Raw genomic sequence first — 25,511 nt, forward strand, 5'->3', positions numbered from 1 at the left:
CCAGGCTGTGGAGATGTTGTGTGTTTTTACCTTGTGTCCCAGCTGGGAGGCCTCTGATCGAGCAGCCACAGCCACAGGATCAATCAAATTACTGATCTCATGAACTGAGGCAGCCATTTGCTCATGAAGGGTCTACAACATACAGACATGTTCTGTAAGCAGATATAATTCACACTAATACAAACACAAACATACCCTCCTCTTATATGTCTAACTGCGTTATCACACAGATGTGAGCTTTATTACACACTATTTTTTTCTGGGGGGGGGTTGTGTTTTGTTAACTTAACTTTGGTTTTACACATAATATAACATCTACCTTGAAATGACTTTTATTCAAGTATAATCAGTCTCACAAGCTCTCTAAACAAGCCTGAGCACACGTTCAAATCTCAGAAGAGTTGGTAAAATTAACTTTGTCTCCTTAATTTATGCAGGTGGTGTGGTGATTTTACTGTTCTACCTTACGTGTACTTTTCTGTAAAATAAAAATTTTAAAAACTGATTCATAGATTGTTACCATGAAAACTTTAAAGTTTAAAAACAAAATAAAATTAAAGCCATTTTAAAAGCCAGTCAGCTGATCTTCAACCTGAAAAAAAGCAAATACCAAAGCAACACAGGAGGTTTCTGACTTTTAATGAGTTTAATAGACAGAGTTGTCCAACTTGAACATCAGAAAGCTCCCAACAGCTTCTGGCAAAAAAGGCATTTTACATCTAAAGAGTGAAGCATAGAAAACTTCGGTGTGTATTTACCTCCATTGAGATGTCCTCTCGGGGTGTTAGCTGCTGACTTATGGCAGCAAGCGAGGCCTGATCAACTTCTCGGATGCAGCCATTCAGCACTTCTATAGCATTGTCACATTCTCTCTGGCCGGGGGCTTTTTCTCTGCACACATCATGGAAATGTACACACAGGGACTCTTTAATAAGAAACTACTACAAGAGCAATGAGGTGCTCTGAGATCCTTAGGGTTCGTCTGACAAAAACCCAAGAGGCAAATTTAATTTTTAAAACTACTCTGAAATGAAAATGGCAAAAAGGTTTATTTGGAAAAGGCTTTTAATCCGAAGTGTGTCACTGTTGCTTTGTCTTTACCCAATTACAGCAGCACAGCTGAGGTTTACAAAGGTTTACAAAGTCGCATCTGAACAGACAAAGACGTCTAGAACAGTGTCCTTTGGACAGATGAGACCAAAATAGAGACGTTTGGCCAGAAAGTGTAGTGTCATGTTTGGCAAACACAGCACATCATCACACCTCATATCAACTGTCAACTGTCTGTATACCAAAATATTATAGAGTCAAATTTGAGGACAGCTCATCATCATCAAAATTGAATTTTGAATTTGAATTCACGCTGCATTTTCACAAAAAATACAAATTCTGTAGTTACATAATGTTATTGCAACATGACTACATGAAATATTATTTGTCTTTAATCATGTAGCACCATCATGTTTTGACATTTGATGGTTAAAGATTAAAGGCTTTTCCAGTATGTCACGATGAGATGCAGCCCATCTCCCTCAGCTCCAGGAGCGAAGAGCAGATCTTACCTCATGTTGGTAATGAGTTTCTTGATAGAGTCGGACACGGTCCTCGAGTGTCCAGCCAGCACTGACCACTTGGGCGGGTCTTTGGGGTTGACAGCCAGAGAGCGTGCGGTCTGAATCAGGCCGGTGGAGCTCTCCAGCATCATCTGTGCTGCTGCCAAAATGGGCTCCATGGCTGCATGACCCTAAACAAAGAGTGGCAACAAAAACCGCGTTGAAAATAAATCACATTTGTTGTTGTACCATTCTTGTGACCACTCCTATTTATATTTTATTTTCATCTTTGAGCTGAAATTAAACTATTGTTTAGACAGTTATTTAGGGAGAAAATGTTTTTAAAGTAAAAAGCATAACCATAGGAATGCAGAAGGTGCATTTCAGCACAAAACGTTCAAATTAGCTAACTTGAACTTTTTAAAGAGTTGGGCTCTCAAAACTGGCAAAACCAGAGTAGCGTTACAGAAGAATGGTTTATTAAAAATGAGGAGAAACCAAGATTTTTATTATGTTTATATTTCACTTTGACTTCATAAAAATCCTGAACAAATAAAGAATTATAATCTGAAAAAGTTAGCGAAATCTTGTTTTCTATGACGTGGGGGATGGAGCAGTCAGTTTTTGTTCTTCTTGAAAAGTGCAGTTCTTATTTGTTTGTTTTTTTAATTTGAGAAAAGTAAAGATGCCTCGAACAGCAATCTAAAAACTGAATGTCACAAAGATCCATATTAATCATTATTGTCAGTGCTTAATAAAAAATGGAGAGGAAAAATACAAGTCTACACTCCCACTTTGGAAAATGTGGGTGCAGCTGTTCCGCCTGCTCCATTTGAGAAAGCACCAATGTTCATAACAAATAGTGGAAAAAGCAACAAGGATTCCTGTTTTTTTTTTTTTTTTTACTGTTGTGCATGAACACATTCAAACGAATGGGCTTGAGTGAGGACTGACCTCCGGACTGATCTGGGCGGGGATGCTTGCGAACTCTGGGTTGGAGGCGAAGGCGGTCAGGTTGTCCACGGCTTCTATCAGAGGACCAGTAGCAGCTTTGCACTTCTCTCTGTTCTCCTGATTAAAGGCTCCGTCTAAAGCCTGCAAAAGGAACAGGATATCAGTCAGAACTCTCCAGCAGACCACGTTTCCAGAGCTCATCTCTCTTATAGCCTTTGGGCCATCTCTTTGATTAAATACTAAACAAGACTACATTTAGCAAATAGAAATTAACTTGACTGATTACTACAATTTAATTTACTCAACACAAGTGACTGATCATGGTGTAGACTTGACAGATGGAGCAAACCTTTATGGATTTGACCAGGTTGGCGGTGGTGTTGGCCACCTCTTTGGCCGACTGAACAAACTGCCTCTTGGCGACAGCGTTCTGAGTTTTGGAGGAGGCCAGGCGGCAGGCGTTGCACAGGGCGGAGGTGTGTTTGGCCACGATGGTAGCTGCAGAAAGCACCTGAGCAGAGAGAAACGTAGCACATGATCACCAAAACAAAAGGCAGTAAAACTGAACACTGGTGTCAGTCTGCAGTGAGGCGAGCACGCACCTGGGACTGGGTGCAGGCTGGGTCCACCAGGTTCTGACAGGCCATCTGAATAGCCTGATTAGCCCGAGCAAACTGGGTAGGATCCACGAGGCCCTTCTGACCCGCTGAACTGTTGGGGTCTGATACTCCCACCAGATAGGCACCCTACAGACATAAGCAGATCGCTGGTCTCTATTTGTCTCTGAAGTGATGCGTCTTGTGACAGATATATCCAAGGTAAAATAAAGACGTTACCTGTGCAGCTGCTTCAGTGAGACCACACAGGGCTTTGGATCCGGCACTGACTGAGTCTCCAAACTCTGGCAGGTTGGAGTTCTTAGCATTGTGTGAAATACCAGCCATGGACTCACCAAGAACCTGTTGACAGGAAGCAAGAGAGCAGCAAAGACTTAAACACAAAGCTTCATCTGAAGGGTTGTTTTATGACGAGTTCTTCACTAGGACTTGTTTTTAGATGCTTAGGCATGACATGGATTATTCTGAAATATTTTTTAAGATATCAAATGTCGATTTTGTTCAATTTAATCTGTGCTGCCACTTTACGAGTCAGCAGAGTAGCTGCTACATGTTTCTGTTTGTCCCTGTAGAGTTACCGTAGCTTCTTGTAGTTGAAAAATGTTGCAGTAAAAATGTGTTTTCATATCTTTTCTTTACTACACCCTGAAGAATATGTCTGGAAGTAATAGTTGAAGTTATAACATGACTGTCTAGTAATTACTTAGAAATGTTTGGTTTGTTTATAAAGTAAACTGCGTCAGCTTTTCAATGACATTTTAATTGCGTTTGCATCCATAATAACGGTCAGCAGTCTGTGAATAATAGGATTTTTTGACAAATGTTACTGTGCACTCTTTATTATGCAAGAAGATATATATTTATATAAGATGAGCCATAATGATTTAAGTCAGTAAATTTGTATTTCTCTCTTTGTATTTCAATTTCTGTTTTGGAGAAACGTGAGAAGTTTAGCAGCTGCTTCCTGATGTTTAGTCACAAACCTGATAATCGGGATAATTGTTAAAAGATCTGAAGCTTTGCATTGGTACAAAAATAATGACGCAGACATGCAAGTCAGAAAAAGTGTCTCTTGTAAGACTCAATCTGTGGAAAGGAGAGCGAGCTGATCAGAGGGGAGAGCAGCAGCGACATGTGCTGTACCTTCGAGTTCTCCATGACGCTGTCGATGCACTCGAAGAAGGACAGCTCATTTACCGCTTCTGCCGGGTTTTCCAGCATCCCTTTCACTGACTGCACACAGACACAGAACAATCAGAGCCAACATCTGTAAAAAACGCACAATTCTTTCCTTTTGTTCGCCCTGATGTTATATGGATTAAACGAGATTAACCCATCAGCACTCGTTTCATGGCACAACAGCTGTATAAAGGTTGTTACCTCCAGCTCTCTCAGAGCGTTGTCACATTCCTTCTGACCTGGGGCCTGCTGAGTGCACATGGTGATGAGCTGGTTGATGCTGTCTGTAACTGCCCTGAAAACACAACGCCTCGAACATGTTAATAAAAACGAAAAAGAGCTGGAATGAAAACTACACGGCAAATCTAGAGAAGAGAAAATGCTTCTCACCGAGCAGCTGCTGCTAGTTGGTTCTTCAAGTTCGGTGAACTGGGATCAGTGGAGAGAGCCTTGGCTGCCAGCAGCAGCTTGCTTGATGACATGGAGATAGTTTTAAGGTTGGACACCACCTGTGTCTGATCCTCTTTAGACTAGAGGAGATGAGAACGACAACACAGAGAATTTTGTATTAGAACAATGTATTTGTTTTCGAACTGAATTGATTTTTTTCCTCCATGGTTTAATGCATTAGCACTGTGTTTGAGGTCATTGTTATGTTAAAAATGAATGAACTGCTAATCAGATTCTTCCCAGATGGTCCTGCAAGGTCTATCAAAATGAAGCGATATTTTTCTGCATTCATAATTCCATTATTTAGACAAGATCTCTGAAACCACAGGTTGAAATACAGCCTCATTCGGACAGTTTGGTTCATAAAACACGTTGCCATTGTTTTCAGTCCTGTGTAATTTGACAAACCTCAGTCTTTTCTACCCATTTACTGATGGGAAAATTTTGATTTCTAATAATGTGTTGGTAAAGGAGCCGGTTACGTCTCTCAGAACCTGTGTCAGGTCTCTGCTGGACGTTTTCCTGTTTCTTAACAACATGAGTTTCAGATATAATTCACCCTCTATTGACTTTTAGATCCACTGGTTCCTCTTTTGTTTTCTCATGTCCAATTTCATGTGTTTTTTTTTCTTTGTTTTTCTTTTTTAAAGAGGACATGTCAAACCACAACTATACGAGCCAAGTTTTCAGTTAAAAGCTCTCTGGGAATCACCATGTTGGGGCAAAAATTCAACTTCATTTTTCTCAGACTGTTATCTTTGACATTTTTCACAGTATATACACAATACACATAAAGAAATGGGGATAACTGTTAAATTTGTGACAAGCTGCTAAAGTGCCAAAAAAAAAAAATCTAATTTCAAATCAGTTCTTTGCCAAGTTGTCTGTTTTGTGTAGACATAAGACTAGATTTTCCCTGGATCTTTGGAGGCATTTTATGCCCTGAATGCTTCATAGGTCTAAGTTAAGTGGCTTGACCACAAAAAAAAATATATATATTTTTCTTGTTTTGGCTGTTCCCTTTTCAGTGAGTCATCCTCCTCCATCTAACTCTGTCTTCTGTGTCCTCTGTCCTCACTCCAACTCCCTCCATGTCCTCTCTAACTGCATCCATAGATCTCCTCTCTGTCTTTTTCCTGGCAGCTGCGTCTCTAACATCCTTCTACCAATATACCCACTGTCCCTCCTCTGCACATGTCCAAACAATCTCAGTCTGGCCTCTCTAACTTTATCTCCCAGTCCTTCAACCTGTGCTGTACCTCTGATGACCTCATTCCTAATCCTGTTCACTCTTGTCCCTCCCAAAGAGAACCTGGGCTGAAAAATGTGAAAAGAAAAAAACAAACAGCCAAATTCCAAAGAAAAATTTTGAAAGACTTTCAGAAAGTTTGACTTTTACACATTTCAATAGCATTTATCTCCTTTAAAGGATGAAAATGATTAACAGGGTTTGTAGCAAACTAACCTGGGATGTTCCAGCCATGTCCACGCCAGCCTGCAGGAAGTTGTTGAAGTCTTTTCCGAATTTGCTCGTGGCCCTGGCCAGGTCCTGGGTGGTCCCTCTTGATGCCTGCACCACCTCGTTGGCTGACTGGTTTAGACCAGCGGCCACCTCGTTGAGCTGAGATTGAACCTCCTGGAAACTCCTTCCACTGGACGGGAACTACGGCGGGAAGAGGAGAATAAGAAGCGGTGCTGAGCATCAGGAGGAAAGAAAACTGAACTGAAATTAAAATATATGAGGTGGATTTTGCACAGAGATATTTTGTCCTCCTAATGAAGGATGTCTGAGTAGAAGTCCTGTTGGACGTAATACAGAAAAGCTGTTTTGGTGTTCTTAGTACTAGCTTTTGTTTATATTTTATATTTTTGTTTAGTGGTCAGTCACGGCTGTACTAACTGAATCAGCCAGGAGAGACTTGCTGGCTTCGCCCACAGTGCGGATGGCGTTGTCCACATCCCTCTGACCAGGAAGGCTGTTCACACATCTGTTCAGAGCCTGAGACACTGCTTTGGCCACCTGCATACACACACAAACACACACATTATTAGCAGTCATTATTATCATATTACTATTCATCCGACAGTCTTGTTTCACAAACAAAGCCAAAAAAATATCCATGTTCTGATGTTATTACTTGCTAAAAGTAATGATGCAACAGTAACAGTTGTTGTTTTATCTGCAATTAAAAATGGTAATTCATGCTTTTGTTTCATCACCTCGGCTCCTATAAAATTCAGAATTTCATTTAGGCTAATCCTTCTTTCCTGAAAAAGCACCGAACATTAAGGCTCCTGCTTACATGGGTGAACTTTTAAACTCAGACACTTCCTCTAAACTCCTAAGGACTTTTGATGAAGGCCTCCTAGTTGTTCTTCGCTCTCACCTGAAAACACAAAGGTGTTTTCTTTCCCAGGTCCTAAGCTATGGACACGTCTTCTTCTGTAAGTCAGGATGGCATGCCCTCTTGAGTGCTTTAAATGATAATTGAAAACCTGTATATATTTTTTTTAATTTAATGCAACTGCTTCAGGACCTAACTTTCTATTGTTTTGTTGTTTCAAATGTTTTGACCGAGTTCTCTGTATTTTATGTGAACCTAACTTTTAAAAAGTACTATATAAATATTGGTGTCCTGCCCAAATACACTCAGATACACAGCTGCCCAATTTCCTATCTTCTAAATATATTTTTGTAGTAAATATTAGTTTGTTTTCTAGTTAAACACAGTCCATTAAGCAAATGAGAAGCTATTTTCTGTCAGAAATAAAACATTACAGTTTCATCTGCTCGTTGCGACTCAATTTTGTTTTATCTTTTAAGTTGACTGGACTTGATGTGTTGTTACTCAAGAGGTTTTCTCTTTCAGCCTGACCTGGGCCAGCCTCTGCTGACTCTCTGCGTCGCCCGGTTTTGCGATGGCCCTCTTGGTTTCTTCGATCAGGTTGGCTGACTTGTCCATGACGTCACCGGCACAGTCCAGCACGGCGCTGCGTGCTGCTACGTCATTTGTGGTGGCGGCGACTCCTCTTGCAGCTGAGGCCAGGGACTTCAGAGTCTGGGCCATATCTCTGGCTGATATACCTGGATGGGGAAAAGGAGCCGGGACATTAACTTCAGTCTGCAATACGGCAAAATGTCACAAAACGATCCTTTTCTCCAGTGAGGGCCAAGAACAAATCTTGAAAGAACTGATGGGACACCAAGTCAAAATAGATCCCTTTTTTTAAAGGTCAGATTATGATTTGAGACATATTATAGAAATTTGCAAGGAGAAGTGCAAAGAAAAAGAGCATCAGATGTTGCTGTAATTTGAGGCTTCTTTCTTTAAAGCTTCAGAACACGGCCTGGGGCTTGGAAGTGACCAAATCTTGAGTTTTCTTTTGCTCATATTTAACCCACCTATGTAGTTCTCATCTCCCTGTGTGGCCTCACTCAGCAGCTGGGCGATGCCTGAAGTCACAGTCTTGGTGCTCGTACCAAGATCCTGGGAGCATTTCTCGAGCTGAGCAAAAACAGCAAGGAGACGTGGGAGTAAACAAATGATGAGACAAAACCATGGTAACCAGTTCACTGTATCTTCTAACCCGTTACGAAATGATAAGAGTGTGTGTCTTTGTGTGCGTGCTCACTGTCTCTCCTGGCAGTGGTTTGAGTTTTCCTTCCTGAGCAGAAACCTTGGCCTCTTGGATGTCTTTCTCCAGATCTCTGACCATATTTAGAGCATTGTCTATCTCCAGCTGACCACAAGCATCTTGAGCCTACGGACACACAGAGACACTCAAATGATCCAAATGTTGCTCTTTATGCTTTTGCTCTCCGGCGACAGGATCAGGAACAGTAAGTAGTCTGTCCGTGTAGAAATCAAGTCAGCTTGTGGGTTTGTGACATGTAAACAAGGTGTGCTGTACCTTCTGAGAGGCAGTGCGGAGTTCTGCCAGGGCACTGGCCAGATTTTTAGCACACTGGCTGAGCTGCATAGCTGACGCCTGGTCAGTGATGGTGGGAACCGTGGCCTTGCAGGCAGTAACCATCTTAGCACCTGGCTGATGGAGGACAGGACAAAGGCTATAAGTTTTGGTTCTTTTTTACATTTGGCACACAGGATAATCTTGCGTGTCTTCAGTTCATGGAGTGAGCGACCGTGGCGGGGTGACTCACCTGCAGGAAGTTCTGACTGGCGCCGATGAGAGCGAGCTGAGCGCTGGGACTGTCCGGCTGAGACTGGCTGCCTCGGACTCCCTGAACCAGCTGAGGGATCTGCTCTGCCACCACCTGATCACACACAGAAAACATCACCTCCCATTAAAAAAAACAAACTCCTCAATAAGTGCATGTCTGTGTAAGTCATAGTAAAATCATTTATATCACGTGTCTGTGTGGAAGAACATAAAAACATGCTTTAAAAATAATGTTTTTCATCTATGTGGACTAAAAACAACTGGAAACAACTGTTTATCTTGTGAATATGTAAGTTTAGGAAACACTTCAAAAGTGTCAAAGTTTAATTTACAGCCAGTGAGAGAAGAAAATGTAAACATATTAAAAACAGAAAACAAAGTCATGTGAAAGGAAAAACAACAAAACAGTTTCCTCAGTGGATATTTGTCTCTTTAAAACAGCACCTGAATCATTCAGCACATGGTTTATTCAACCAAAGCAGTACTGGTTAAAATAAGTTGTTCAGATTTTTTTCCAGTCTCGTTCTGAGCACTGTCTAAGCAGTTCAATTTTTTTTTTCCAATTTTATGAAATTATTTCAACAGGACTCAAATGGGCTTCGATCAGTAAGATTCCCAGTCAGCTGAAAGGCACCACTTCCTGCTCAGACGAGTTTACATCACGCTATATTTTACTTTATTTGTTTCCCTTTACATGATGCTTCTGGTCTGTGAAGCACCGCAAATTACACCCGTGTTTGGAAAAGAGCTTTACAAATGAAGCTAAGATGATGCATCTGCTCCGTAACCCGAGGCAGTGACACAACCACACTCCACAAGCTTTTAAACACAACGCCTCACATTAGGAACAAGCTTTAAACTTTCTAAATTCCTGTCAAACTTTTTTACTACAATCAATACAATCGTATCTTCATCTGACTAATGATGAACAAATCTGTGCAGTCATCGTCTGCAGCAAACACTATATTTGATGCTGCTGAGGTTATTGAAAGTCCTGGCAAAACATTTGTTGGCTTCTAGGAAAGCTTTTTTTTTGCATCTGTCTAATCTTGGTCTGGATTTGTTGAAGCAGACAGTTGGCAGGTTTGAGATCCCTTGTCTGAGTCATGTGCAACCACACCCTTTATTTCTTAAGACTAAATTGGCACGGGAAGACGAATCACTTTGACGGCAACGTGAGCGCTAAACCTGGAATTCTGATCCATATGAAGACCGTATTTGTTTTAATCACACAAAGTAGAGTTAAAAGCAGCTATAATGTGTGAATAGTTTGAGTCTTCCAGTGTGACATCAGTGGCGGGTACTGACCTTGCAGCTCTGGACGAGCTGCTGCTGGGCAGCCTGGTTCTTGTTGGACGAAGCGGCGTTCTGGGCAGCAGCTATAGTCTGAGTGGCAGCTGCTGCCGCCTGCTTGGCTGCGTTCTGGCAAGAAAACAGGAAAGAGAGGAGTGAGTTTAAAACAAAATAAACTGGTTAAAGAAGCTAAGATTACAAGGCTGATGATAAATTGACAATTTTAAGGATAATAATCTGCATTACTGTAACTATTGTCACCTTATGCAACATAATAATAATATTAATAATATCATGGATTAATCTTTTGCTCCAACATTTTGATGGTGGTAATTCTTGACCCAATATACCAACAATCAGAGAAACAAGCAGATAAATGGTTTCACCCTCATGTTTAAGAGGAATAAAAGGGTCCATGCTTAAATAACTTTTAATACTAACAAGAGAAAATACAGCTCTTCAACACACTTTCACAAGTTTACTTTTCAAGATGTGTTTTCAGATCAGAAAGGAGAATCACGCCACTGTTTGAACATTAAGCTAAACAATGTTTTGCTTGAGTGAAACGTCACTGACGAAGAATTTTTTAGTTTCAAACTACCTGACGTGTGAGCAGTCCTATGAAAGAAAGCATCCGACTTTTTTTACAACCACCAACAAGGCAAAAGTCCTTCTAAACAGTAGTGTGTGTTTTTAGCACATAATTGTCTCGAGTGTTTGTTTAGTTGAAGCTATAATTCTGTGCAGGCAAGCAAATTACAACTCGTGTTTGTTCCTGCTGTATAAACTTTCCTTTTCTCTATTTTTTTTTTACCTCCAGCTTGTTGATGAGTCGTTTCTTGATAGCGTTCTGGGCGGCAGCGTTGGTGGCCATGCGGAGGCCTTCAGCGGCCTCACGCAGCCTCTGCTGTTGCTCCTCGCTGTCAGGGTTTGCAGCTGCACCCTGCAGAAACACTTGTCCATCTCAGTACGTTCCGACAAGCTAAAAATAAATAAATAAATTTAAAAAAGCCTCATGTTTGTCAGGTAAAGAAGACGGCAGACCTTAGCAGCCTCCACCATCTTGGCCGTGGCATCGGCCAACAGTTTGGCAGCAGAAAGCAGCTTCCGGGAGTTCTCCAGGTCGGATTCTCCCTCGGCATCCATCTTGATGGCATTGACCAGATCAGACGTAGCCTGGGCAAGGATGCGAGCCTGACGGACCATCTCACCTGATGGTTTGGAGGAAACAGGAAATAAAAAGTTAAAAGTTACTGATAGCAGAAAGACTAACCCTAGGTGTGAATGGTTGTTTGTCTCGTTTGTCTCCATGTGTCCCTGTGATGGACTTGCGACCTGTCCAGGGTGTCCCCTGCCTCTCGCACAGCGACTGCTGGGGTTAGACACCAGCTCCCCGTGACCCGGAATGGAGAAGCAGGTAAAGAAAATGGACAGATGGATGGATGGATGATTGCAGAAAATTATTCAATATTACCATTGTACAATTATAAAATAAAAAATGTGTGTTTACTTTTTATTGACCTTATATTACCAGAAGCAATGACCATGTTTCACTTACAGTGTCGTCATTTAATTGCAATATTTTAATTTGCTTGTCATTCCTTGCATTCTCCACCAGGTGGCATAGTTTCCTTCTTGGTTTTTCACTTTCATTTTATTTTGAAACAACAAAACATTCTACCACTTCTATGCTTTTGGTTAAAAACTATTTTAGTAATTTAAATTATATTTTGCAAACTGTGTCTTTTCTCTGTATCAATCACATCTCTAAAAGATCACCTTTGTTATAAAATAGGGGAACAAAACTTCACGTATCGATCTGGTCATGCTAGTATCAGTGCGATCCAACACCAGTGTTAGTAAAATATGTGATGTTATTGTTCAATTTAGATCGCTTTGAAAAACATAAGATACGTAACCAATTTAGTACCACACACATGAAAGTAAAATGGGTCGGATTTGAAAAAAAAAAAAAAAAAAACCTTAGGATGCATATGGGCAAAAGAAAATCAAATTTGGGCCACTTTTGCCCAACGTAGCTTAAGACAGAATAAAGGACTGATTTCCATTTTTTTAAACAAATTTGTGGATATTTTTCACTCCTAGCATGATATCACGCAAAGTTTTTGCTTTATTCTTTGTTTAATGGTCAGAAAGGGATGAACTACAGTTTTAAACACTTTAAACCTGACTTTAGCTTTCCTTCTTATCTCCACAGCTAAATACTGTCTGACTACTGAGGTAGTGGCCTCGGGTGTTCTGCTGAGTTGGAGTGAATCAGATCAAAGCTGAGGGAGAAGGTGTAAAATGTAGTGGATATTTTTACCATCATTTTTTTTTAAGTTTGTAACTGAGAACTAAAGTTAGATTCAATAAAAACTACCTACTTTTGTTCCAATGCTGAGGGTGATGACATATTTTTAGGTAAAAAAAAATGAGGAAGAAACTGCTCCACCTGCTCCATTGAGGTGACACATATGGTCACAGGTGTAGGCACCCATCTACACAACTTGTGTACACAAAATGTGCCCTGCTGCCATTACATCGGTCACATTCACTCACCGGCGTCTCCCATCGAGCTAAAGATGTTCTCGGTCACGTCCAAAATGCGGTCAGTAGCTTCTCCGTGCCGTCCGATGGGATGTCCTCCGCTGGCATACTGTTTGATGTGCTGCAGCAGCTCATTGAGTGCCTGCGTGACACCTGAGGCGGCCTGGCCCACCTGTTTCAGCAGGCCCTCGTCGTTGGTGGCGCTCTGCGATGACTCCACACACCCCTCCACCGACTTGGCCACCAGCTTGCTTGCTTCTATCAGCTGCTCCTGGCAAACCGGGGAGCTGATGGTTGGAGCCACCACCTTAAAGAGGCACAATATTTTTGGTTGGGTGGAAGAATAAAAAGAACTTATGCCAAACTTACACAAAGATATGAGGCTCAGCTGTCCTCTGTAGGACACCGGTTGGGGTAGGTACTCTGGTCTACATACGTTCTTCTGACCCTTTCTTTGTAAAATCGGAACCACCTTTAAATTTTTAACAATTCAACCTAGAGGATCTCCACGACTGGATCAGAAAACATGGCCCAGCTTTTACTCCCACCCTGCATCAGCGAGCCTTGGCTTGCACATGACTTCTCAATGGTTCCTTCTTTGGCCCGCCTTTTAGAGGCCCTGATCCCTGCGCACTGGGAATGTCCAACAAGAGCTGCTGTCTTCATAATACAGCTTTGTCCTTGGTCCCAGTTGCTCAAGTTCTGATGCTCATCTATTCTTTCTGCTTTCAATACATCAGCTCCAAAAACAAGAATGTTCTCTGCTATTTGAAATGACCACATTTATGCCAGGGGCAACTCTTTTTACATATCAGATTTGTTTTACCAGCGTCTCTGTTTCCTTTAGACAGCTCACACATGTTAAACACAGTGAGGTCAGGGCCTTTCAGTGTGTTCTTATACACATGAAATGAAAGCAGGGCTGGGTAAAACAAAGTGTTGAAGGCTTCACTCCCAACTTTACATTTACACCCCAACTCAGCTCTGTGACTACCTCACTCACTGGCTCAGAGGCATGTCTGTGATGCATCACCTTCAAATCATTCCAATCATCGCATTTTAAACCTGATGCTAATAATGGAAGAAGGTGTCTCAGGTCTAAAAGGACTGGTATTATCAGCTGAGCAATATTTACTTCACCTGTCATTAATCATAGTGTTACAGCTGACTGGTGTCATTTACGAATAAATAGGTTGTGACCTTTCACTCCTGCTGGAGGACTCACCCTGGTGCAGGCCACCAGCTGAGACGTGGACAGAGCGCACTGCGTAGCCGCAGCGATGACCCGGTTCTGCTGGGTGGAGTCCTCCGTCTTCTGGGCCACGTTCTTAGCTTTGAGCACCAGAGCCGCCGCAGCATTAGCCACAGCTTTTGCCAGTTGCATCAACATGTCCTGCAGCGAACATCAAACACAAAACAGCGTGACTCATTTCAGGCCGGCCTTCGCTTTTGGGTAAGGAAGGAGACAGTCACTCAAGAGGATGAGGTGAATCATTAATCATTAAATGCTGTAATTAAGATGTTGTTCACAGAGCATGATTTCATGTGAAATGAAGGTGCTCCAATCAATTAGTCACTGATCTTTACTGGCTGTTCTGTTGATCTAAATCATTTAATCAAAGGTCACTAAAAAGGCCAATCAAAAGAAACAATTTTCAAGAAAACAGAGGTGCACCGTCTCAACCCTCTATGTGGTTTTTATCTACATGTGGACTTGTCAGCATTGTTTTCAGCTTCCGATTTTAGTCCCTAAAATCCTGATTGGAGCACCCTCAATGTCACATTATTTAATTATTAATTACTGTCAAATTAATTTGACTTAAAACTAAACCTTCATCTCTTAAAATGGCAGGGAAAGAGGTATTCATGTCCTACCAAATAAGTTGATTTATTAAGGTTGCCTTTTTATTCCCCCAATTAGCCTTCAGTAAAAATCATGTTGTTTTAAATAATCACTAAACAGAAGAGCCCTAGTTCTGCTGCTGATCTGCACATACACTTTTTAAATAAAAAAAACTACGTAACCTCTAAAACAGGCCCAGAGTCTCAGTAGCCTTTCCAATTCATTTTGAGGTTCTAGTTTAGCAGATTCTGGGTTTTTTAAGTGAATGGACTTCTTTTCTCGTGTTTTGGAAGCATTTCACCTTTCATCCGAGCAGATTTCTAATTCAGGGACCGAACTGAGAAACCGAGAAACCTGAACGGAAAGTTTGAGTTGAGAAAGACCCGGAGATGAGAAGTGAAACGCTTTCAAAAAACAAGAGAAGAAATCCAGTTTCCTTTGAAAAAATAAAATAAAATAAAACTCCTGGAATCAGCATGTCCTGGATGACTAAGAGTCTACATCAACCATTCAGCAAAAATCCCACCTGCCAAAATAAAAGACATGCAGCCTTAGGAGAGATTTGATTGTTTATCTTCAGCAAATGATGCATAAGTTTATTTTTATCGTAAAGATGCAATTACATGGGTAGAAAACTCTGAACTGAATAAAATGCATCATAATCTGTAGTCAAGCGTCGTTTTCAGATCCTACACAGTCAAAGCAAGATTTCAGCACCGAGTAAACATCAGAAATGATCTGCTCCATTATTACGAGCAGCGTCTGCACACAGTGGAAAGAGCAAATCAGACAGCAGCGTATACACCTTTGGTCCATGTTTGCAGAGACAACACACACATGGCATGTCCACTGACGCTGACACGGTTCACAATGCATTATCACAACAACGTCTGAAAATCCTTTGGATTTTTGGAGAAGGAACGAAACCTGAACGCTCGTCCGCTGAGCTCAAGACACTAAATAAACAGAAACTGGAGTTTTTCCAACCACAACTCTGCGAGATCGAAAGGTAATGATCGCATCTCTCAGCCAGGATATTACAAAAGATTTCCAATCCAAGTGTGAGGTCAAAGTGAGGCTTTGGCGACACTGTTTGTACGTACATTAGAGCCACGGTAAAAGATACCAACTGGACGTCTTTTCAAGCAACAACACTAATGTATAAAAGTAATCACACTGCATCAAATTAAATCTTTCTGTTTTAAAATGTATCGTCTCTAAACTGGACATGCACCCTGTACCTAAATATCGACTGAATCATCTTATAAAAGAAATACATGCATCTCAGATACATAGAAACATGGCTGGTGAAACTGGTTTGAAGATATCTAACAGAAAAAGTTCTGTTCTTTCTGCAGATCTAATTAAAAACTTCTCTTCAGATTGAGCAGAGGTAAAACTGGATTAAATCACTGACTCACCTTTCAGATTTCCAAATATATTAATAGATTTTCTAAAATATTGATTTATTGATTGGCCTTATATATATATATTATAACCAAGCGTTTGTCTTGATGACACATTAGTTACCATCATTTGAACATAGGAGGGGATTCTCCACCTGAAAGATCCTTTACCTCGAAGCTGTCAAACATATACATCAAAGAGAGGGAACAGAGTTTTATAAAAGCATCAAATACTCAAGTTCTAAGAGTTTACTTTTTCTTTAAACTACAGTACAAGAAACAGTAGTGCTGTATTTGTAATGTGGTTTAAAAGAAAAATGTTACACCCATTCATTTTGAATGTTTGGGATATACTGATTACTTATATAACTAAAGAAATTATTTTTATTTAAAATAATTTGTAAACAGCTCTGACAACATGTTGTCCAGTGTAGCTAAAAATGGAACACCTAGTTACCAAAAATGCTGACTTTTCTGCCATATAGACAGTTTGAAGTCCAGTAAAGTCCAGTAAATCAATAAAATAACATTTAATAAACAAAATAAGAAGAACAAACCTGGAACTGTGGATCGGTGTCTGTCTCCCCGATGTGAGAAAGCAGCTCGCCGCTCGCCTGACCCACGTTTCCTGCAGCCTGCAGCAAGTTCTGACGAGGCTGGCGCGATAAAATGTTAGCAGGTAAGCTTGAGGATCGATCAGAGAAGGACCATAACGTGCCCTGCGTGTGTCAGGCTGCCTGCGTACCTCCGTGTTAGCGGGCTGAGCCGTCTTCAGCATGTCCGAGACGGCACAGGCCAGGTTCTTCGCAGCACCCAGCAGCTGTTGTCCGTTTCCTCCTTCGTCCTCCATGAGCGCCGCGAGGAGTTTTACCCCTTTAGACATCTCTGTCAGGTTGGAGGAGATTGTGGTGACCGCACAGCCCACTGCGGTGTAGTCCGTCTCAGCTGGATCACCTTAGGACAGCAACAGAGAGCTGCATTAATTTCCAAATAAAGAACAAAAACAACTATTTAACCCGAAATGTTAAGTTCAAAGACATAAAATGACTGACTGCATTAAGTAGTGTTCATAAAACAGGGAAAACTACATAATAATTATGACCCAATCACTTGTTGCTGTAGGTTTAGACTGCTGGAGGACAAATGAACCACATTTTAAAATAAGTTCGCCCGGCCTTGTGCATCAACCTCCAGCACATCGAGGCAGATGGTCCCCAGCTAGTTGAACCTTCACCTCGCTAAGATTCTGCATGATTCAACAAATCTGATCATTATAAAACAACCTTGAAGATGTTCTACTGTTTCTACCTGCTGTGAGATTGACCATGGAGGCGGTGCCTGCTGTGATGGCATCCACCTGGGAATGGATCTCGTGCTTGGACTCATCCATCTTGTTCTTGCGCCAAGCTTGAGATGCCTTAAACAGAGAAACAAACCCCCTGAAATCTTTAAGGTCTTGAATGACCAACCAAAAAGGTTGCTACAATCAAAATTATAAAAAAGGCAGCTGGAATTAAAAATACTTGTATGTGTGGATTAATTATCTCAGACTTTTTCTTTAAATTAGCTCCCTGAAACAGACATTGGTGCTCATTTCAGAGGAGCATTTAAATGATTCCTCTTACAGCATCTGTTCCTAGTGGGGGCAGGGTATCAAAGTCATCCAGAGAGGCCTGGGCCGCCTGGACGGCCTGCATACTGGAGTTGATGGTTCCGGTCAGTGCTTGTTGTGCTGACGTCTGTGGACACACAGAAAGATCCAGTTTTTAAAGACAAATTATCACTTATGTAAGATTTAACTGTATGTTTAGTCTAGACGTTGTTTTATAACCTGCATTTGACTGTTAAAGCAGTTCAATAGCAAAATTCTTACATTTCTTTTCTTACTGTCAACAAATTACGCACACACATGAACATGTACCACACAAACAAAAAAACCTAAACCAGCAAAATATCAGTTCTCCCAATAAGTTAACGGCAGTCGTAACTTGTTGGCTTCAAGATCACTTTTAAATTCACCTATATTTTTTTGAAAAAGCAAACAATCTATCTAAAACAGTTGCTGACAGGATTTAAGCGATTTATCTGTTCAGAAATCTTTAAGGATTCCCAGCTGATGCAGTAAATGACCCTGATTGCTGAGCTTCCAGTTTCAGCTTCATGCTTTATGACATTTCTCTTGGTTTTACCAGTGGAGGCATGTGTCCCCTGTGCATCTGTCCGCTGGTGATGTGCTGTTTGGCCTGAGGCATGGAGCCCATCTGGAAGCTCTCCGGCCCTCCAGCTCCTGGGCGTATGACCACTGGCAGGGCGACCGAGTCCATGTTTACCTTGCCCACCTTGTTGAACTGCTGCTGCAGAATGGTGGACCTGGAATCATATGAGATGGAAACTGATTAGCAAATATAGGTAGATCTTACAAATACATATCATCAGAGCACATACAGGGAAGTACTCACTGATAAAGAAAGGTTTGTCTAATTTGGATGGAATTTGGTCCACGTGCATATAAATCAGTCCATTTGTGAGGAGCTGTCATGTTTAGAATGGGCACCAGAGGACATAAATAATGGCATCCCAAGTGGAGCATTAGTGTTAAGTAGTTGCCAGTGTGTCTGACAGTTAGTCAATACAGTGAGTGAAGGTCAGCAGACAGAGGATGCCTTGTGGATGCATTAGACAGCATTACTAGATCCTGTCAAAGTTTGATGGTAAAAATGGTAAATGGCCTGCACTTGTATAGCGCTTTATCTAGTCCAAGGACCCCAAAGGCTTCACACTACAGTCAGTCATTCACCCATTCATCCACACATTCACACACTGATGGTGGTAAGCTACATTGTAGCCACAGCTGCCCTGGGGCAGACTGACAGAAGTGAGGCTGACACCACAGCGGCGCCACCGAGCCCTCTGACCTCTGACCACCATCAGTAGGCAGGTGAAGTGGACACGCCCAGTGCCCAAGGACACAACGGCTGAGACGGACAGAGTGGGGGCTCAAACCGGCAACCTTCCGGTTACATGATGAACCCCTACCTCCTGAGCCACTGCCGCCCCTGACACAGGTTACAATGACAGGAGAGACCCTTTTGTGCAATTGTCTGGCATGTGGCGTGAACTGATGTCCCAGCGGCCCAATGTCGGAACCAATGGGTATGTAAAGGAACCGTGAAGTTTCTGGTTGCCCAAGACAGACCACACCAAGGGATGATTGTCATGTTGAACGCCAAGCCTTACAGAGCTCCAGGACGTCCTCCCATGGTCAGCCAGGTCCTCGAGTCATTTTGTCAATCAAACACCTGCAGGATCAGACATCAACTCTGACCCAGCGTCCATCTGCTGGATTTTGAGGGCTGGTTATAACAGCTGTGGACCGACTTACAACGGCTCAATATCACCAAACTGCAGCTTGTATCCAGGTCTGAGGTGGCACCACACTCTACTGATATGAGACTACCAGTTTGCCCAAAAGGCCAATTCTCTTCCTCATTTGATTTGATGTTATAATCATTGCAGTGCAGTCACATGACCTTTCATCAATGTGCATGTTTATTTTCACCACTTTCTTTGTCAATGAGCTTAAGACAACTAAGTAAACATCCTGTAAGAGATGGAGAGGAATAAAGCACACATAGACACTTACTTTTTGGGTGAAACAGAGTCCTCAAGCATGGTGGACTCTTCATCTCCTTCCAAGCCAAAGTGATCTTTGCTCTTTTTCTGGTGAAAGGGTGGAACGCAATTACACACTGGGCAAAACAAAGTTCAGTTTATAAGATTCCTCTTTTAATACAGATTAAAACATTTTTACCTTAAAAATACCATAAGGATCATTGTCATGTAGAGTGTAGAGCTGTTCCTATGTTACCACTGACCTTTTTAAGGATGATGTCGATGTAACCGGCAATAAGCTGAGCTATCTGCTCCCCCTCAGTGGTCTGCACAGAGTAGTACCCGTCCTGGTAGTCTCCAAAGTCCTGAGAGCACAAAAAAAACAACTTTGGGTTAAAGGAGGAACTGGACTTTGTGTTGCTACAATGTTTCAGAGACTTCTCAGCAAGGAGACAAACCCCAGAAAGAGGAGAACAACAAATTGAACGAGTGTGTTCATCACTTTCTTCTTCCTCAGCAGACAGACGGCACAAACACGGTGATCATATTCAGCTGATGTGAGCAACTGAGTCCCTATTTAATGTCAGACTGTTACTGTTCTGGTAATAAATATGGCCTTCTAGTACTAAAACAGAAAAATGGAGGTTCTCTAACAGGAAGCTCCCAAGTCTAAACAGGTGAGGTACAGAAATACTCCTGAAAACACCAAGTATATATATCAGAGAGGAAATGAAATTACTATGAATTATCATACCATTAAATTTATATATAAATTGTTTCATTTGAAGAGAAAAGGTACTTGTTAAAGTTAAAAAATGACCAAATTCTGCAATTATTATAAATACATTAATATATGCTGTATTGTTTTGTGATACCTTGTGTAGTATTGTCCCTCTCAGCATGATTTTTCTTTCCTTGATCGTCACTGTATCATGTTAAACAGCAAGAAAAACATTTTGGAAGAGCTCACCAGGGTGAAGCTCTTGGGCGATGCAGCCCAGCGCTTGATGTTGGTCAGGTTCCACTCCTGGATCACCTCCTTGGTCTTCTCATCCACTCTCATCACACTCTCCTTGGTGATGCCCAGCAGGCGAGGCACCAGTTTGTTCTTACCCTTCATTTTCTCCTACAGACGTCGAATAAAAGCAGAACATTTTTACAGATGGAAAAGCTGTCGACATTTTCATGTTGCTGATCAATAAATACACAGCTTTATGGATTCTAACTGAGTTAGTTATTGCCTTTAAAGTGATTATTTTTATATTCAAAAACCTTTAGGATATGGACAGTTTTTATTTTTTGGTCAGTGACTTGCAAAGCTCTGGATTGTTTCTCTTAGTTCAGATATTTGCGGTGGGGTTTTGTAGAAAGATCATAAACTATCAATATCTTACCTGTTGTAAATAGCCCTTTGAGCAGCTTCAGTTTGGAGAAAAAAAAGATAAGTTGTGACAGATTGACGAGTTAACAGCTAGTCCAAATGGGGGTTATTGACCTTTTAAAACAACTGTAACCACAACCTACATTAGATGTCAATTTTAGAAGAAATATTACATTATTCTATCTGAAAATGCACCGGGCTGCATTGTATAAGCTAGAGCTAGCTGCTGCCATCATTAGTAACTCTTATGTAAATGCACATGTAATGTGAATTTGACTACAATGTCATGGTTTATAACAGAGCTTTTTGCAAGTAAGATATTAATTGCTCATAATATTTCCACAGAACCCAATTTCAAAAGATCTGAACTATCCATTTAAGTTCCAAAACAAAATCCTTGTTCAAACTTCTGATATCATAGACTTGTTCTTTCCTATTCTCAACAATGCATTCGTAAACCACTGTTTTTTAAAAAAATAAAAATGTGTTCACATGAAAACACAAACGCAGGTGGAGTGCAGTCAAGATCATGACAGACGGACGTGTATTGTGACATCCAACCACAACATAAGTGTATCTGTGTTCTTGAGTCTTCTTCTTTCAGCTGTTCCCTTTTCAGGGGTCTCCACAGCGAGTCCTCCTCCTCCATCTAACTGTCTTCTGTGTCCTCTGTCCTCACTACAACTTCCTCCTTGTCCTCTTTAACTGCATCCAGATATCTCCTCTTTGTCTTTTTCCTGGCAGCTGCATCTCTAACATCCTTCTACCAATCTACCCACTTGCACGGTTGCAGAAAAAATAAATAACTCATATGCAAGAAAAACGCTGTACTACACAGTAAAAACAGCTACCAACAAACTGACACACAAACAGCAGCCTAACAAGAACATTTTGTTTCCACCTCAGTAGAAACTCACTACAAAGACATGATCTGATAGAAACTTTCAGGCCTTCTCTCCAGCTGTAACCAACTTCTCTATTTTGACTCTTCTTTCTACAATTACTGGAACCATGTTCTATAGTTGACATTTCTTCCTTTTTTCAAACAGGAAGCTTGAGTGCTGACCATGACTTGACGTTTAAATTCTTCTACGGGTGTTCACTTGAGATTTTAACCACACCTCTGAGGCTCTGCTACTCGGCCAACTTTCCAATAGTCTGTCTGGTGTCAAACGCTCCACCAGGCAAAATAAAAAGTTGGATGTCTTCTGCTCAGATGGTAGGAGATGCAGCTCCTTTAGCTTGACTGCAATAATGACTCAGACAGGTTTAAATTGGTGTTTCCTGTGCTCGGGTTGAAAGCTGCTCGTTCTGTTTTCACAGCCTTTTTTCCCCCTGTAGGGTTTGAAAATGGACACCGGTGGGCTGAACCAAGAAGCCTGATTTTCAACTCAACCGAACACGATGAGCAGAAAGTCAGAGGTTTTAGTATGACGAAGGAGGCTCTTCTTGAGCGTAGCTAGATCGCCACGGTAACAGAGGCCGAACTCATCACCTGCCTCCGAAGCAGGTAGTGGGTTTAGTTGCATCCTTGCTGCAGTGTTTTCTTCCTTTGCCTGATGTTTTGTGTCATCATAGTTCTGCTCGGTGCTTTTACACAAACGTGAAATTAAAACCAGTCAGTGCACTGCATTATGAGTTGGTGTCTTAACTCTCAAATTTAACCAAAATACTCATTATGAGGAATATTACTATTTAGTGAATAAATCTTTAGTCTATGTAATATGTTGCCCATACCAGCTCCCCATGATTCTGCACAGGATCAGAGTTATAAAAAATGGATGAATGAATAATAAATACTTGTTGTAGCTTTTTGATTCTAATCTTATGTAAAATCCTCCCATTTGATCAGAACCTTTTTTTTTTTTTTCAATTAACTCTGCACAATTTTCACCAAAGATACGAGGAATGCTCTTCGAAGCCTGAATACGTTCAAAAGTCTATATTCCATACTTTGCGGTCATAGTTATGATGCTGCAGACTGAAGCAGGAAAAAAAGGATGATTTTAAAACACAGCACCAATTGATTATGTTGCATGGACTGAAATTGTTTTAGCTTCTGCTTTAATTGTAAGTCCATTCAGCAGTTTATATTAGATTTAATTCATTACTTTGTAAATTAGAAAATATTTAATTAATACAATCTATATTTTTTTGTTCAGTGGAGTGATTTGAACATTATGGGACAGTGTCAGAGTTAGATAACCCCCCCAAGTCTTGAGTTAAAGGATTCAGATCTTATTGTCCCAACCTAAAAAGCAACAGGTTTTAAAATTACAAATTTACAAAACTAAGTTTACTGCAACATTCTTTTCTTGTCCTTGTTATGGTTAAGGTGTTTTGAGATGATTTTTATTTGCTTCACTTGCCATTAATGCAACCTGCTGTTCTTTAAGGATAAAATCTTGAGAAAAGCTGATTTTTTTTTTTTAATTGTTTGATTGATGTGTTTTAATCAGAAAACCCATCAAATGACGTTTATCACGTGAACATATGGAGACTAAAGCAGAAAGTTTGAGGTAAAGTAACACCAAAATCACCACTGTGATACTTGTTATCTCTAATTAGAGTTTTAGGTTTTATCAAAACAGACTTGTTGAACTTTTTTCAGAGTATACGCCTCAGATTGTACAAGCTTTAGTGGGTTGTTTACGTTTTACAATTTTCCATTACAAGCAAGGCAGTCAAAAAAGATTACCCAGTTATTTCACAATTAAAGCAGCAGATTAACACACAGATGGATTTGCTCTCACCTTCACCAGGAAGAATGACACTCCGTAGGTTTTCAGGGACCGGGCCAGCTTCACATAGCTCACTTTGGCCTCAATCTCCGTCAGGTTCTGATAGTTTTTATGTGCCTGCAGAGAAGTAGATCAACTTACTGCATCATTAGGAAAGCTTTTATATCTGCTGAATATCAATTAGATTGTTCTAATGATTATTTTAGGTCAGGCTTTTACCTGGAAAATCTTTTTCTCCCCTTTGTGCTTGATGTATTCTTTCGGCAGGAACTCTTTTAAACTGAGGAGGACAAGATTTATCCAGAGTCAGACAAGAACCACGACCATTAACTCACTTCAGAACAGCCAGACGAAAACAGGGAACGCAACAACGGGAAACAAAGCGACGTTAAACAAAGAGCCAAGAGCTTACTCCAAGAATCCGGGCTTGTGCTTGGACTCGTTGTGGTCGCCGAACTGAATTTGGCACTGATAACCGGCGAACTCGCACGCCTTGTCAAAGGAGACGGGATGGGATCCGTTCAGAATGTCATCACGAGCCTGTACCACCACACACACACACATGGAAGACAGAAAACAAATGAGAATTTCTTTGATGAAAAACTACACTGAATTGAAACACAATTAATTGTGACTACAGAGTGAAGCCCAGTGAATTAATGCAGATTTTAAAATAATTATGACTGTATAACATAAAAACAAAGTATATCAGCAAAGGGCCATAGAGAGGCGGTGGCTGTGAGACGTTACCTGAACGTAAAGCAGGTTGAGCTGAACCGGGTCTCTGGAGTCCACATTCTGGTCCGAGTAGAAGAACTTCCTCCTCAACAGCAGCATCTCTGTCTCCTCCACACCCTGCTCCCTCAATGTCCTACCATGGTCCAACCAGTTCACTGAAAAAAACAACAAAAAAGGTACGGTTCCCATTAAACTTCTCAGTGGCACCCAAAGACGAATCAGTCTTTGCTATTTTGGTCCTGCCCTGGAAGAAATATTTACCTGAGACAAACTAGTGCAAACTTTACAGATTGTGATAAAATCCACAGGTCAACTGGTGTACCTTTGTTCATTAACAAAATACTTCCCTTTCTAGAAATCTGATCTACTTGTGGACTTGTGAACTTCTAGTATTCTTGACACAGGTTGGTGAAATGTTGGTTTGAGCGATGCACTTCAAATCGAACCTTAACTCCGGACTACTGTTTCATAAAGTATTCTCTGTGACAGCAGAGTAAATGAAGGATGTGTGTGTCACTTACACTCATCGTCTGTGTGGAGCTTCTGTTTCAGCTTCTCCATCTTCTTGTCATCTCTTAGAAGAGTCTTGTCTCTTTTCAGCGTTCCTGTAGTTTCTTCCTTCTTCTCCTCGCCGATGTCTCGTACGAGTGAGTATTCATCGTAGTTTGTTATGCCTGACACACAGGTTGGGTTTATTAATGCATCCATTTTACACTTTACATCCATTCCTATCGTATATGTTACGGAGGAAACGGGGCAAGAATTTCAGCATTGTTCAGATGAAGTGTGAGTTGAGCTGACCTATTCTGGCACAGATGGTCATCAGCATGTCGCTGACAATCTTTGAGTCGTCCACCATGACGGTCTTCACCGTCCCATCCAACATGCGAATCTTCAGAGGCCTCTGCTTCTTCTTGTATTCCAAAGTGTCCTAACAGAGAAAGGAAAGTGGTCAATAAATCTGTTTTAGAGCAATGACATCAATGGTGTAAATCAATCTCAACACTTTTCT

The 25,511-nt window shown here is 41.1% G+C and overlaps 1 protein-coding gene across 2 annotated transcripts in view; it reads right to left on the bottom strand.

Moving 5' to 3' along the window:
- tln1 (talin 1) overlaps nt 1-25,511 on the bottom strand; it is a 68,377-nt gene that overhangs the window by 21,282 nt on the left and 21,584 nt on the right. For both annotated transcript variants that reach the window (XM_017427438.3, XM_017427437.3), the window contains exons 5-40: nt 25,301-25,430; nt 25,021-25,173; nt 24,512-24,654; nt 24,174-24,301; nt 23,981-24,041; nt 23,774-23,878; nt 20,610-20,765; nt 19,903-20,004; nt 19,671-19,747; nt 18,217-18,397; nt 17,653-17,766; nt 17,336-17,444; nt 16,773-16,981; nt 16,585-16,683; nt 14,004-14,171; nt 12,791-13,085; nt 11,273-11,439; nt 11,043-11,171; nt 10,244-10,357; nt 8,916-9,029; nt 8,666-8,800; nt 8,387-8,515; nt 8,157-8,259; nt 7,630-7,838; nt 6,654-6,773; nt 6,219-6,416; nt 4,694-4,833; nt 4,505-4,598; nt 4,268-4,357; nt 3,344-3,466; nt 3,110-3,253; nt 2,857-3,018; nt 2,508-2,648; nt 1,563-1,744; nt 759-891; nt 31-132 (exon numbers count right to left, since the gene is read on the bottom strand). In XM_017427438.3, coding sequence (XP_017282927.1) covers nt 31-132; nt 759-891; nt 1,563-1,744; nt 2,508-2,648; nt 2,857-3,018; nt 3,110-3,253; nt 3,344-3,466; nt 4,268-4,357; nt 4,505-4,598; nt 4,694-4,833; nt 6,219-6,416; nt 6,654-6,773; nt 7,630-7,838; nt 8,157-8,259; nt 8,387-8,515; nt 8,666-8,800; nt 8,916-9,029; nt 10,244-10,357; nt 11,043-11,171; nt 11,273-11,439; nt 12,791-13,085; nt 14,004-14,171; nt 16,585-16,683; nt 16,773-16,981; nt 17,336-17,444; nt 17,653-17,766; nt 18,217-18,397; nt 19,671-19,747; nt 19,903-20,004; nt 20,610-20,765; nt 23,774-23,878; nt 23,981-24,041; nt 24,174-24,301; nt 24,512-24,654; nt 25,021-25,173; nt 25,301-25,430 — 4,959 coding nt within the window. The remainder of the gene's footprint in view (nt 1-30; nt 133-758; nt 892-1,562; nt 1,745-2,507; nt 2,649-2,856; nt 3,019-3,109; nt 3,254-3,343; nt 3,467-4,267; nt 4,358-4,504; nt 4,599-4,693; nt 4,834-6,218; nt 6,417-6,653; nt 6,774-7,629; nt 7,839-8,156; nt 8,260-8,386; nt 8,516-8,665; nt 8,801-8,915; nt 9,030-10,243; nt 10,358-11,042; nt 11,172-11,272; nt 11,440-12,790; nt 13,086-14,003; nt 14,172-16,584; nt 16,684-16,772; nt 16,982-17,335; nt 17,445-17,652; nt 17,767-18,216; nt 18,398-19,670; nt 19,748-19,902; nt 20,005-20,609; nt 20,766-23,773; nt 23,879-23,980; nt 24,042-24,173; nt 24,302-24,511; nt 24,655-25,020; nt 25,174-25,300; nt 25,431-25,511) is intronic.

This window comes from Kryptolebias marmoratus, linkage group LG14, assembly GCF_001649575.2.
Source record: "Kryptolebias marmoratus isolate JLee-2015 linkage group LG14, ASM164957v2, whole genome shotgun sequence".
Classification (NCBI taxonomy): domain Eukaryota; kingdom Metazoa; phylum Chordata; class Actinopteri; order Cyprinodontiformes; family Rivulidae; genus Kryptolebias; species Kryptolebias marmoratus.